This window comes from Protopterus annectens, chromosome 15.part0 (genome assembly GCF_019279795.1).
Source record: "Protopterus annectens isolate FY-2018-M chromosome 15.part0, PAN1.0, whole genome shotgun sequence".
Lineage (NCBI taxonomy): Eukaryota > Metazoa > Chordata > Ceratodontiformes > Protopteridae > Protopterus > Protopterus annectens.
Genome location: NC_056749.1, coordinates 628,667,089 through 628,682,471, shown reverse-complemented (window position 1 = coordinate 628,682,471; position 15,383 = coordinate 628,667,089). Strand labels below are relative to the sequence as shown.

General features: G+C 42.0%; 1 protein-coding gene across 1 annotated transcript in view; it reads right to left on the bottom strand.

Moving 5' to 3' along the window:
* LRCH2 (leucine rich repeats and calponin homology domain containing 2) overlaps positions 1-15,383 on the bottom strand; it is a 2,522,829-nt gene that overhangs the window by 1,491,618 nt on the left and 1,015,828 nt on the right. The window contains exon 5 of the mRNA XM_044057297.1: positions 13,055-13,077. Coding sequence (XP_043913232.1) covers positions 13,055-13,077 — 23 coding nt within the window. The remainder of the gene's footprint in view (positions 1-13,054; positions 13,078-15,383) is intronic.

Sequence of the window (15,383 nt, the reverse complement as noted above, 5' to 3'; positions counted from 1 at the left end):
ACTTTAACTGTTAAAGCACTGGCTCCTTGATTAAAAAGTAGGGTCTACAAATTGATAATGCTATCAACTGGGGCAGAAAAGAGATCAATATGATTTTGAACAGCCCATGTATGAATCTCTTCCATTTACTGACATAAAGTTTACTTGTAGATGGTTTAAGAGAAAATAAAATGATGCAAACAGGAGACAACAGCAGTGTCTGGCTATTACTGGAAATGGATAAACCAAGCAGTCAGCTTGAGATTGGGAAGGTTCGGATGAAATATGCCTATCGGGTGAGACAGCAGATCTAGAGCTGGGTCTAGAATCCAGTCTTGATGAATTAAATGAGGCCATAGGAAGGGGAACCAAATCTGTTGAGGCCAATAGGGTGCACACTGAGGCGGACTTCACTCTTCAACGTGGCAGCTCTCTGTAGGAACTTTGGAATAAAAAGAATTGGGGACAAGCATAAAGTAGACAGGGGGGAGCAATTGTGGAGAACAGCATCCCTCGGTGACTTCCCTTGTGGGGGGGGGGGAGGGCAAAGTAGCTGCTGCACTTATTCAAGGGAGATGCAAACAGATCGCAGCAAGGCTTTCCCCATTGTCAGAAAATCAATTTCCCTACTTTCTTGTTGAAGGACCACTCACAAGGTAGTAGGATGTACGTGCTCTGTTTGTCTGCTAATACGTTGGACTTCACCAGAATATGTGTTGCAATAAGAAAGCGGTTGGAAGACATTACCCATTGCCAAACCCTGAGCACTTCAACACAAGGTGTAAGATCTGGTTCCTCCTTGTTTGTTGATGTACCAAACCACTCACATGTTGTCTGCTTGAATCGCAATAGTTCCTGAAGGGAGAGCATTCTGAAAGGCCTACAATGCTGAAAGCACTGCTCTCAGCTCGAGGACACTGGTATGCAAATTGGCCTGTTTGGGGTACCAAGTGCCTTGGACTGTCTTTCCCAGTTAATGCCCCCCCCCCAGCTCGGAAGTATACATGGTCGCAATGGACTTGAGATGAGAAGGGATGAATAAACGTCCTTGTAAAACCTCTTCTGAATGAACCTACCACAGTAGATCCCTTTTGAATATATTGGTGATTTGTACTGGAGCAGATAAAGGAAGATGAAATATTAACTATTGGGAGGACAGCATCCACTGAAGAACTCACACGTGACACCTGGCTAAGGATAGTAATGTTACTGTTGCTGCCATTGACCCCAAACCCTGAAGGACCAAGTGGGCTGGGATTGTGGTACTGCAAACTATCTTTCTCATTTGCAATCTTATTGTTTGAACTCTGGAGAGGGGAAGTAAGGCTATAGTTGATTTTGTATTGAGTAGTGCTCCTATGAACTCTAGACTTTGACTTCGTTCTAGATGAGACTTTTGATAGTGTATGGTGATTCCTAGTTGAGCACTGTCTGGATCACTTTTTGTCTTGCCATGATGAGCTGATGCCTGGTTGGCCAGAAATGAGCCAGTCATCTTAAGTATGGAAGCACTCTGAATCCTTGCAGTCTCAACTGAGCTGCTACATCTGCCATGCATTTGGTGAACACCCTGGGGGGCTGTGGTGAGACCAAAGGTCAGAACTCTGAACTGATAGTGACGGTCTCCCAGCTGGAAGCATAGAAATCTTCTGGGTCAACTGTTCATCTTTATATGATAGTACACATCCTTAAGATATTTTGCCTGGAAATTAATGGAATTGGAGAAGCCATGCTTGTGAGCTTGAGACAGAGTGCAGATTGGGGTGCACCAATCCCTGTGGGTGAGAGAGCAGGTCTGGAACTGGGTCCAGAATCCATGGTTGGTGAATCAAGCGAGATCATAGAAAGGGAAACCAAATTTACCTGGGCCAAAAGACAGCAATAAGACTCACTTTGCTTTGCAACCTTTGGACTTTCTTTAGGAAGAGGGGTATGAGAGGAGATGGAGGAAAGGAATAAAGAAGACCCCAGGGCCAACAGAGAAAGATAGTGTTTCTCGGAGACTCCCCCTGAGGGGGGATTAGGGCAAAGTAGCTGCTGCACTTGTTGTTCATTGGGGAGGCAAAGAAATTGCAGCAAGGCTGGACCCATCAGCAAAGATTTCCTTCTCCACTCTGGGATTGAGAAACCACTCGTGAGGCAGTAGAATGTGTCTGCTCAGCTTGTCCGCTACCATGTTGGAACTCCTTGGGATATGCATTGCTACAAGAAAGAGATTGGAAGTTATCACCCATTACCATACTTCGAGCTTCCCAGCAAAGGTGGTAGGATTTGGTTCCCTTTGTTTAATGATATACCATACCACTGACATTGTCTGACTGGATCACAACTGTTCCCAGTGGAAGAGCAAATTGAAAGGCTTGCAATGCTAGGAGCACTGTTCTCATTTCCATGATAATGAAGTGCAAGTTGGCCTCTTGTGGAGACCAAGGGCTTTGAACTGTTCTTCCCAGATAATGCCCCCCCTACCCCACCTGGGAGGTGTCCATGGTCACTATGGCCTTGGGTTGCAGGGAAACAAAGGGATGGTCCATTAGGATTTCTTCTGACTGCATCCACCAGGATAGATTCTTTTTGCAACATCTTCTTATTAAGACCAGGTGCGTCATCGGATGAGAAAGAATGGACCACTGGGAGGCCAGAAGCCACTTAAGTATCCTTTGTGAAATCTCACCAAAGGGACTAGGGTGATGGCCCCTGTCACAGATCCTAGGGCATGGACAACAAATAGAGCAGACACTTTGTTTTTTTACCAGAATGAGCTTATCTTTTGGAGCCTGTGAAAGGGTAGAGAAGCTGCACACGAAACCATGTTGAGGCGGGCTACTATGAATTCTATGTGGTGAATGGGAGACTGCTGTGACTTTTCGTAGCTGACTTATGCCCAGGGCACTGAACAAGTGTATGAAGTCTGTGGCTTACAGCAGTAGATGCCTGCTAGGGGCAGTGAGGAGCCAGTTGTCTAGCTAAGGAAACACCCAGAATCCGTGTAATCTCACATCAGCCATGACTGCTGCTATGGATTTGGTGAACACCCTGGGGGCTGTGGTAAGGTCAAAGGGCAATGCTCTGAAATGGTAATGACTGGCCCCTAGCTGAAAGGGGAAAAACCTTCTTGAGCATTTGTCCACCTTTATGCGGTAACACGCATCTTGAAGGTCTATAGATCACATCCAATCGTTTTCCCCTAGAAAGGGGAGAATAGACTGAACCATGACCATCTGGAATTTTGTCTGCTGAACAAAGTTGCTCAGAAAGCTGAGGTCAAATATTGGCCTCCAGTCCCATGTCTTCTATGGCACTAAAAGGAACCTGGAGTAAAATCCAGATCCTATCTGCTCTGGTGGGACTTCTTGGGATGACTTTTTTCTAGCAGCTTGTGAACCTCTATGGCTGCTTGATCCCTCTGATTGGGTGGAACATCAGGGATTTTTCTCAGAGATCCCAGGAGAAGGGTGAAGAGAATATGACAGCCTCTGGTAATGATTCTCTGCATCCAAGTTGTTGTGTCTTTCGGCTTTTCCTGGTTAGGGGTCGCCACAGCGGAACTCCGGTCAGCTAATGATTGGCAGTGGAATTTTACGTGCAGAGTTGCCAGCCCTGATGCACAACCTTCAATGAAGGTATTCCCATTCACGCATGTCTCCTCACAGAAGACGCTCTAGCTGAGAATCAAATAGGACGTCTTGCTGAGAGGCGACAACGCTACCGCAGCACCACCACTGCAGTACATTCTCTGCATCCAAGTACTGAAGGTTATTTGCAGCCAGGCTGTCGAGCGCAGTTAGAGTCTCCTCCCGACTGCTTCCAGAGATAAGCAATCGGGCCTCCTTTCAGGAGTCGGTAGGGTTGTTCAGAGAAAGTCTCTCTGGAACTCAGGTTTCATGGGCTACATCTGCCTTGTGGTTGGCGTCTTCCATCTGAGCTTCCCCCTATGCTCTGAGGAGAGCCGCCACCATGTGTGTCCAGGAAAGGCCCCTGGGACTTTTTCAAACACATTTTTCCACTCCTCTGATTCCTTCAGTAGGATCGCTGAGGAGTAGAAAAAATAATGCCTACAGCAGACAGGGTCATTCCATCCCTTTCACACCTGGCTAGTGTGTCCTTCACCTTGGGGCCAAACAAAAATGATCAGTCAAAAGGAGCATTGATGAAGAAAGACTTGAAGGGCTCTGCGAATTCACACAAGCACATCCAGGCATGGCACCTCATGGCAATGCCGGAAGCCAATACTGTAGTCATGCCTTCGGCTGCGTGTGCAATAAACTGCATGGACAAGTTCAAAATAGACTCCAGGGTGGCTAGCTGAGAGGCTTTCTTATCCTGCACCTCAGACACAGCTCCAGCGAGAGGCTCCAAGAACTCCTTAATCAGATCTCTCTGGAATCTAGTAAAATGTGTGAAGGTCAATGAAGCGTAGACCCACTTTTAATACAGCTTGTCCAACTGTTGGATGAGAAAAGGAAATGAACAGTGGATTTGATTTCCTGGACTCTTTAGTCTTGTTCACGTAAAAACACAATTGCCTGTGAACGTCCAATGAATGTAAGCTATATTCACCTCTGTTGGAAAACCTTGGAAAGAAAACTGGTAATTCAAATAGTCTGATTAATATTGGATTCAGAAACCACTTTAGGAAGGAAGGAAGGGTTAGTTCTCAAGGACACCCTGTCTTTATGAAAGATGATATATGGGGGGCTTCGCACATAATGCCTGGATCTCAGAGACTCTTCTGGTGGAAGTGATAGCTACTAGAACAAGAGTTTAAGAAGGCAAGTAGCTGCTGGTTCAAAGAGAGGTAGCACTAAAGTTTGCTCCCAGCTAGAAGGATGTACAGCAGGACTCTCATCAGCAAGTTCCTTCTTGGTGGCAGCCGCCACTACCATAGCATCTACTGCTAAACCCTTGGCTCAATATTGGTGGTTCTCCAGTTAGAGAAAGAATTTTGTCTGGTTTCGGGGAATAGCGTCTATGGAATGAGAGGCCTTCCAAGTCCGCTGCGTGATCAGCTTAATTAGATAGTCAGTGGGTGGGGTCACCCAGTAAGTAGATGGTTGAGCACTGAACGCTTGCAACTACACTGACTCTTCTGAGGTCAGGTCTTGGGGATTCCAGTTACCCCTCTGTTTGAGGATCTCCAGGATATCTCCAAAGGAGATAACTTCAGGGGGTGACTGGGGTGAACCTTTCCATTCATCAAAATCCGTATCTTCACTGACAGATTCTTCCGGGGAATCTGGGTGCTTCCTCTTGCATGCCTCCTTATGGGGGGGGGGTTCCTCAGTGGGGATCTCTGGAGAAGCATCCTAAGAAGAGGGGCCCTGTGCAGGGGTAACCTGAAGCTTTGGTGCTCACTGTCCTGTCAAGGGGATTGGTGTCGGTGCTGGGCCAGGAAATATGGTAATATGATGCTCCAGTGCAGGAAGAACCAGCTGACAGCCTGCAGAGACTAAAGCTCTCTCCATAACCTGGAAGGTATGGTCCCCCAAAGAGGAGTGGGAGCCCAGAAAAGAGGTCATACCCCACTCAGAGAGTTCACCCACCAAGACAGGAGCTGAGGAAGGACCAGCAACTGACAGAGTCCCAAGAGCCAAGGTTGGCTCCGCATAAAAAACAGGAGGCAATCCAAGACCCTTTGAGCTAGAAGCAGAGTCTCAGCCCTGAGAATCTACTGGTTCCGAGGAGGGAACTGAAGAAGTCAGAGCCACATTTGGTGGCGAGGAAGGCATGCCTAACTGTACCGAGGCAGCTGGCACTGCGAGGATCGAAGTGCTGGGCTCCAAAGCTCTGGTGGAAGTCAGAGGAGGAGACCGTGTAGGAGTCCTTGGAGAAGACACCCAAACTCCAGAAGGGAAAAGGGCTTCATAGGTGTTTACTAGGCTAACGACTACAAGGGCCTTTTTAAGCCTAGCCATGCACCCCAAATCTCTGACAAGTTTTGATACCCTTGATAAGTGCAAGCATGGGACTGGAAGATGACCCATTTACAGGTTACCCGTTTGCATTGGAGAAATAGGTGCCAGACCAGGGATCAGTTTCCCATCCAATTGTTCAAGTTGCACTTGAATTGGGTTAGGTAGGAACTCTGCTTCACATGGATGGGGAACCTGTTCCATAAATGGGGTAATCTCTGGGATACATTCCTATCTCTCCAGCAGGTCCTATTTATATCACATGCAAGGTTTAAGTCTTTAGAATGGGTAATTCTGGTAATTTTTGTTTTGTGGATATGCAGGAAGTCCATCAGAGTGGGGTCTGGCAATGCCCTGTATGCCAGGCATAGATCTCCCCTCAAAAGCCTGTAGGAGACAGAATACAGGGATAGGGTCTTTTAGCAGTCTACACAGGACATATTATGTATGTCCTGCATTCTTTTAGTGAGGAACGTTCCAGTTGTTGGATATGCTTGGTTAGGTACATACCAAAGGGTGCAGGTCTGATGAATGATGAATACAGTGGAACAATGACTTCCTTGGACTGAGATGACATACCTTTGTTCATAAGTTGCACAACACAGAATGATTTCCTCACCACTGCAGACACGTGATGATCAAAGGCTAGATTGCTATCTATATGTGTCCCTACATCCCTGACTACTGGGTCAACTCTAAGGGGTGTGTTATCAATATGATAGTTACCAGGGATGGAAGACTTCCCAAAGGATGCTATTATGCATTTGCTGGCATTTAGTTTTAGTCCATGGCTCTGACACCAGTTATTTGTCTGCGTCAGTCCCTCTTGGAGAACATTTGTGTCAGTGCAAGAATCAATAACAGCTCCTAATTTGCAATTATCTGCAAATTTAGTCAGCCAGAGACCACTGACATTGGCCTTGACTTCTGAGAAGTAAATGCCAAAAAGGAGGGGTCCAAGGACTGATCGCTGAGGGAATCCATATGTGACTAGCTTCTTCGTAGAGGTGGACTCCCCAGTTCTAACTTCCTGGGTCCTGTGAGCCAGTTGGCTATCCACCAGGAGACATATGGTTTGTACCTTGAGAAGGGGCACGGATACCTCTGGATACCAACAGCTGATCCACCAATCTCACAATGTCTACCTGAGAGAGACTCCTGGAGGATCGAACTGAAAAACCTGAAGGGGACTCTGGTCGTTCTAGGAAAGGGACTGGACAAATGGCCCGCAAAGGGGTTTATGAAGGTAAATACCTTGTCTTGGGAAAAACCTGTTCAGGTGTCTACACCAAGGAGGTAGCTAAAGCCTGCTGTAGGAGAGGCCGGCCCCTAACCAGAAACCAAAATATGCCGGTGCTGGTGTCAAAGGCACCGCAGCAGTAGCAATTGGTGTTGAGGAATCTTGAACTTGCATTTTTGGTACCTTAGCTTTTGTTTCCGAGGAGGTAGTCGGAACCAGACTCTTATGTTTTGGGCCCACGAGTGCTGTGGGATGCAGGCACCAAGTGGCTCTTCTTTTTGGAAGAGTCAGATTTAGAAGCGTCAGGCTTGGTCAAGGCTTCACTGAAAGAGATCTTTAGTAAGCCCTTTAAAATGAGCTTATCTCAATGCTTGACCAAGGCCCAATGACTAAAGGCCTGGCAAATTTTGCAATTTAAATCTAGGTGAGGAGCTCCTTCACAATAAACACAGGAAAGATGCCCATCAGAGCTGGGCATCTTTCTTCCACAGTCCTGGCACTATCTGAACCTAGAACTGCCTTTTTGTTTTTCTGCCATTTTGCGTTGAGATAAACAAGCGCTAAACACACACACACACACACTAAAGACAGATGGAAAAATCTACCAACTATGGTAGCTAAGAACACCAAAACGGTAATCAGAAAAGGAAAGGAGGTGCCAACGATGGTACAGAAAAACACCCCTAGAGGTAAGAAAGCCAGAGGGGGTTAATAATAATAAGGGATATAGTATTCAGACACTCACAGTAGTAAATATCTATATATCTATCTACATATATTTATATATCTTGGAAGAAAACATTTTTATAAGACTTAGCTGAGAGCAACGGCTGATGCTACTTGCTGACAGAGCAGCAAACGAGATCTGAGGTAATGGAGAAAGGGGCACTGTGGGTAGAGACTTAACTCAAGAGTGTTTTGGCTGGCATGAGCTGTATAATGGCCGAGCTGGTTCCGAGGATTGGAACAGAGTCCCATTCAAGAATGAATAAAGACTGACAACATCAGATAAGAGATTTTGCCAACAAGGGTGACTACAAGTAGGGTATACAAAATTGGCAAGAGAGGATTGGAATTTACTTCAGAAAACTGACAAATGAACCAAGATACTGGGAACAAATAACTAGAAAGGGAAAGGTGATAGACTGGGATGAGACTAAGCTGAAAGATGGACTTCAGATTAGAAAATGCCTTCCCACCAGGGACTGACAGAGTACAGACAAACCGAAAGGGACAGGGGAGTATTAAGTGAAAGACCAGCTCTGGCAAAGTTTTAAGCAGAGTTATAGAATAGAAATTGCTGTTTAAAAAGGGAATTAGTAAAACATATAAAATATTGCATGAAAACTTTAATACCCAACCAGAGGAAATTAGATGAGACAGGGAAGTGAGAGACTGGAAAAGCAATTTACAAAGGAACAGTGGGAGGATGTCTGTATGGCTCCCAAGTAGGCTACAAAGTCCAGAAGGTTTAGGATTCCTGCTTGCAAGAGTTTGTATAGACACTGTCATATCCCAAGCAAATTTCAGAGAATTTTTCTGAAGGTAGACAGCAAATTCTGGTGGTGTGATGGTAGAGGGGTAATTGGGAACATGTTTCTTGAGAAAATAAGGATTTAGCAAATTAAAAAAAATTTCTACACTACACCCGGTCAGAAATGTTGTGAGAGTAAATAGCTGTGTGATGACTGGGGAGAGATGGGTGAAAGCTGCCAGCCTAGTCAAACATAATTTGATATATAATTCTGGCATTTGTAAATAAATGTAATATACAGGCATGTTTTCTTGAGTGTAAAAGAATACTGTGAAATGTGGAACTGCAAAATATGTGACAACATTGCAATCTACTGGCCCAGTGAAGCATGTTGTGACCCTTTCATGTTAGAATTTGGCTCCAGTGAGTCTGGATGAAGGTTTCATGCCCATTGTTTTAAGGCTAAAGCTTATGACCAGAATTTAGATGTGAAATGTGCTTTATTGCTCTGGTTTCTGTTAGAGTATACATGTGAAATTACTTATATTGTTGTAAGTTTCTGAGTAGGTGTTAAATTGCTAAATAATGCAGTCTGTTTGCCTGGGAAAACCTAAGTGTCAACATGATGTAATTTGGGAGAGACCCAGCAGACATGTTTGTTAGTAATGTTTAAATACTGTTTTCTCACAAGAGACTGAGAGCATTTTGATCTTGGATATCTAACTCAGCACTCTGCCTAAGCTCACATGTAAGTTTCTAGCACTGTGATTTCTTGTAGGAATAGTTAAAGCTAGTAAAGATTAATTAGGTATTTTTTTTCTTTGAAATCAGACCTGTCCTACTGTATTATTTTAAGTTTCTGTGTGATCTCTGAACTCTTAGATATATCTGCGGTGTAGTAGTTTTGTCTTGTGTTTTAATTATTTATTATTAAATATTTTTAAAACCTTCTACCTGTGGCTGGTTTATGAAGAGATAAATTATGCTTTAGAGTACATTATATATTTATAGAGTTTACTGTCTAAGCCTTTCCCAATAAGCCTAGACTGAATAGTCACATTACCTTTGGATAATAATATTGCACAGTAATAATTGGACACCCTTTTAAGGGCCTTTTAGTAGCTGATATTATTAGCTGGGTGGTGGCAGGGATTACTACCATATGGTCTGGGTAAAGGGGCACAGCTGGAGAATCTGTGACAGCCTTTCCCAGGAGTGTCTGTGAAGTTTTATAAATACTTATCGCAAAGTGTGTGTGTGTGTGTTGTGTCAGCTACCTGGGCAGGGACACAAAGCACTGGCTGGACAGAGAGGGTACTGGAGGTTTTAGCTTGCCCAGCTAGGCTGAGATCTGGACCCTATAGCTGTGCCAGTGGGGAGTCTTATTGCGGACCTGGTGAGCAAGACAGCAACCAGCCCCAGACTGACTGTGATCGCTGTGTGCACTTAAGGGAAACTGTACTTTACTGTGTGTATTAATTATCCTTTCCTCTCTTCTAGGAGACTACCTCCCTGGTGTTAGTGGTGAGGATTGAGGCTCCTTGATTGCTGGGCCAGGGCACGGTCATCACAAGCTGTAACTAAAGAAATTATTCTTTTGAGTTGGGACTTTAACTTAATATGTTTAGGCACCTGATATACTAAGTTTAATGTTACTGGTTGTCAGAAAAGTTATCTATTACAAAATGAAAATCAAAATGTAGACCAATTGCATCTCAAGTACTGAATATTATAAAGGAGGTAATCTAACTGATGGTGGGACGGTGGGATCTTTGGGAAAGGGAATGAGCAAACTGCATAGAAATAAATGAAATGTATGGAAACAATATATGCACAATATATTATGCAATTAACGTTTTAGCAGCCTTCTAACATTCCCCTCCAAATAAGATGCACATGTTACAATGGAAAGCAACTGGAAAGGGTTGCACAGCTAGGCTTATAAAGGCCCTGGTGGTTGTTAGCCTAGTACATACCTATGAAACTACAATAAAGTACATACCTATGAAACTATAATAATGCTCAGGAGGAGGAGTGAGATTTAAGGTAAGGTAAATTAGAGCAATGTATATAATAATGGGGGTATGGCAATTGTTAAAAAAAATAATACGTAATATACAATGCATGAAAATTTTAATTATTTTGTTTTCTTTTATACTAACAATGGGTGCCTAATGTCTTAGGTGAGAATTTAATTCAGGCGTTTAAAAAATTGTCTGCACAATGGTCCTGTACGGTGCTTTAACCACGTACTAGCAATACTAACAAACATGAAAATGTGAAATGTGGCAAATGATAAAAACAGAATTTCCAAAGTGCATATGCTGAAATTGCTGAGCGCAGTTGTTAGTAGTAACAGATGTTTCTATTAACAGTATTGCAGAACTTCCTGCACTATTCTTACCATAATGAAATGTTACAAGTATGTTCACCCTTTCACACTATTGACTGTAATTTTACTACATTTTGCATTTACTTTAGCTTTCTGGCTATCTTCACTGAAATGAGGTAACCAGAGGCACACAAAAAGGAGAGGCACATAATGTTTCAAAGTTTTGTAAGTTTATGTAGTTCTTGCGTAAATGAGAGTGTTCTATGAGTCACATTACTACACACTTGTAAAGGTCACCATCATTGTAAGCAAGTTTACACCAGTATGAATGACAGGCCAATACACATATAGCTGTCTAAATCACTCATGTGCACAAACGCACTTAGTGCAGCAGCATGAAATGCTTACAGTCAGGGCTGCATCAGGTGTTCACACCACAGGTGTGTCAGTTTCACAGAATAGCCACCATTTTACTGCTTAGTGCTGGCTGAGCTCCGTCCAGAACTGCAAGCTGTGTGCAAGTGTATAAAAACTAGATAAGCTTATTTCTCCACCTGTACTCATCAGAGAGAGAGGCTACAATTTGCTTAATTCAGTCCATTTAAGAAAACTAATGCATCGATTGGGCTGTAGTCGAGTTATCTATTCAAAATGGAATCCACAGAAGTGAATAGTGTCATCATTTTTACTGCCTGCAGCAATATCAACCACACTAGCTTGCCCAGCAGATGTCAGATGTTCAGAAGCAGTGCCCAGAGTCGCTCAGTAAATATTGTTTCATTTGGTATTCATTAATGCAATTCAGTAGTACTTGTAAGATGGCTATGTCTCCATAGTGCGATTGTAATGCCAGCGCTGAATTGTGACAGTCTACTGCAAATGCAATCAGCATACAGTCATAGAAATACTTTGCCTAAGGTATGTTTATGCAAATTTTATTCCTTTTTTTTTTTTTGTAAAAAAGAAAAAATATTTAACAGTTCACAGCACTGTACTTCTCTGCATGTAAATGCACATAGCAGATACATTTTAACAAATATCACAGCATTTTATGCCACCTGTCAAGATATTAATGGCCCAAGGCAGACATTTTGGAGGGATAACACTTACACAAATAAAGACCAAGTCATATCTTCTGCATAGGTTTAATCATTTTTTTCCTCTAGTTGGATGGGGGGAATATGTGTAGGTACCAGCAATCTGTAGACATGCACAGACTGTTAACATTTCAACAGTATCCCGACAGGAGTGAACCCATCACATGAAATTAACATACCACTTTAGCATACTATTGTTCTTCATAATGAAAAGTATTAATGCATGTACTATGCTAATGCTACCTTTTCTATTTTGTTTCACAACACAGGAGGACCCGGAAATGAACTGCCACCTCCACCACAGGAGACTGGAGAGGCTGCTCCCTGACCCTGTAGAGGTTTCTCCTTTCATGAAATAAGATTTTACTTAATTTGCAATATTCAATCAACTGCATTATCTTAATGACTGCATTCTTCCCATTATGTCTCCTTATACTGGTCCTGAACAATCTGGTGGATCTTTGTTGCAGTACTCGACTCCATCATGGGACAAATCCAAAACGCCAGCAAGTACCAGGGTCCACATCAGTGTGTAGAAGCTGCTGCTTCGCTTTGCAGGCAAACTCAGGACGCCAGTCACCACCACCAGGAGCAGCCCCAACTCCAGGCTGAGATGCAGCCTCTCATCAACAGGGCTTTAGAGAGGTGGTGGAGCTTATGTGAAAGTCTGCTGAAGTGAATCCAAGTTTCACAGCAGAATAAAACATAGAACGTTGACAGTCCCAGTGTCTTGAGAAGAAACTCACCAAAAAACGGCAATTCAGCAGCTGAAAAGTATGTACGAAAGCCAGTGGAACAAATGAAACAAATGCCTTCAAAAACCAGCGATATCCACAGCCAAACTCTCAGCAGTTAAATAAACTTTTTTTTAAAAGCCAGTGGAACAGATAAAACAAATGAAACAAATGTCTTCAAAAACCAACAGTATCCTCAGCCAAACTATAATTTTATTAAATGAAACACAGAATAATCCAAAAGGTTAAGCGCTTTCACTTACTGAATGGCAAGCTTCTTCAGAACAAGTTGAAATAAACCTCTCAGCACTTAAATAAACTTTTTGGCACCAAAATTCAAAATACACAATGCTTCATATTAAAGGTATATGACACCTAAAATACACATAGTGCAAAACCTATTATTATAAAAATCCTGTCTATGCTAATCACAATGTGAACAAATACAGTATATAATATGTATTACAAAATATAAATCTAAACCTTAAAAATAGTTTAGTATTAAATATTTATATGTACAATTCCTGGGTAATACAGAACAAATTATTACATATCCATCCAAACTGTCCTATAAAAACTATAAGAATCTAAACAACAATACAATATACAATGACCAAAATATATATCTTGTCCTAAATCTGCCTGTCTATAAAAATATTATAACAAAATTGTACCATCAATATGATGTGAATATATATGAATATAAATATAAATAAATATAAAATTTGGTATGCCTGTTTGTGTCTTATAATCACAAATTAACTGTTGCATATGCCACTAGACCCAAACTCAACCCATAGCGAGCAAAGGTTTAATAGAAATAACGTCATTGAGTGCTGGTGGGGTTGAAGCATCCTATAAAGGCTGAGGATACCGTTGGTTTTTGAAGACATTTGTTTCATTTGTTTTATCTGTTCCACTGGCTTTTAAAAAAAAGTTTAAATGCTGAGAGTTTGGCTGTGGATATCGCTGGTTTTTGAAGACATTTGTTTCATTTGTTCCACTGGCTTTCGTACACACTTTTCAGCTGCTGAATTGCCGTTTTTCTGGTGAGTTTCGTCTCAAGACACTGGGACTGTCAACATTCTATGTTTTATTCTGTTCAGTAGTTGCTTGGAACGTTGCTTGTGCTGGTTCCTTCAGGTTTTGCCCATGGAATCTGATCGAGACGACAATCCAGGCATTCCCCCCAGTACGCAAAGTGGTGATTTGGCTCGAGTTCAGGCAGAGCTAACAGAGTTGCAGGGAGAAGTAAGCAGACTTTCTGACTTGTTAACTAGATTTGGTAATATTGTCACAGCCAGTGGTAACATAACAAAGGTTTCAACAATGTTGCACCAGTTTCTGTAGCTCTTGAAGTTGAAACCAATGGTGCAACACATTATAGGGATTTCAGGATGTCCAACAACAGTTTGGAAATTTCAACAATTCTAATAGTACCACACATTCACCAGGTATACCAAACGGCCAGGGGAATGGTAATGACTGTTCGAAACTGATAGATTTACCAGCTACGTGTCATTCAATCAATAAAAAGAACAATACCAAGCTGGGTATATCGGACTTCACCTTTGACTGGTCCTTTGCGGACCTGGATTTGGAAGCAAAGCGTGTGGGTACTAAACCGAAGAAGGTGATGTCCCAAAAGACCTATATACATCAAGAACCAAGTGATGATAATGAAAAAAGGACTGGGACTGTTGTGGAGTCCGCTAATAAGACTAACAGAGAAGGTGGTAATTCCAACCACCTTTTGAAAACATTTTTGGACAAAAACTGTGTATTTGACAACAATAACCCAGTAGTAGACAATGTTAATTCTTTGGTTCCTAAAGAAACATTAAAGGACATTATATATGGCCTGGGTAAGAAATTGAACAATATTAATAATATTAAATTAGACAATGCATATTTTAACAAATGTATGGAACATAATATAGTCCCTATGGGACTTAGATTTTTTAAATGCCCTTTGGGAATTGATTTGACTGACAACACTATACAACAGTTTAACACATTTTTTAATCAATATGGTTTTAAATATATGCAAATGTTAATTAAATATAACGATGAGAAATTAGTGAGACTTGTGGAGGAATTGAATGAGATTATTAGGAATGATTTAGTGTTCCCGCAATGGGAAAAACTGTATGTTAAACAGTTTAATGTAGCTGACAATGCTACCAAACAAATATATTTTCCCAAAAATAAGAAGTTTTGTAGAGATATGGAACAATATAAGAAGGGAAGGGCATATATATGGGACAAATACAAAGTGGATTCTAAATATTCTAAAAAGGTTTACAGTGAAGAATTTGAAAATGTTCATTATTCATATGGGCATCAAAGGAACAATCAAGACTATAATTCTTTTCACATAGAGAACAGGAGAAGACAAAGAGACTGGAAATGGGGATGGAATTGGAGAAGACAACAACAGGAATATTAGGTACAGTAGTGGAATGTCAAGAACAAGAGAATTTAAGTAATCAAGGGCCATTGGTCTTACAGACGAACAACAAGGATTTGTCTAACAATAACTACACAGGAAGGTGCAGTATGCAATTATAAGAATTTTAAGATTTACAACTACACTGAGTACCCATTACAAACTG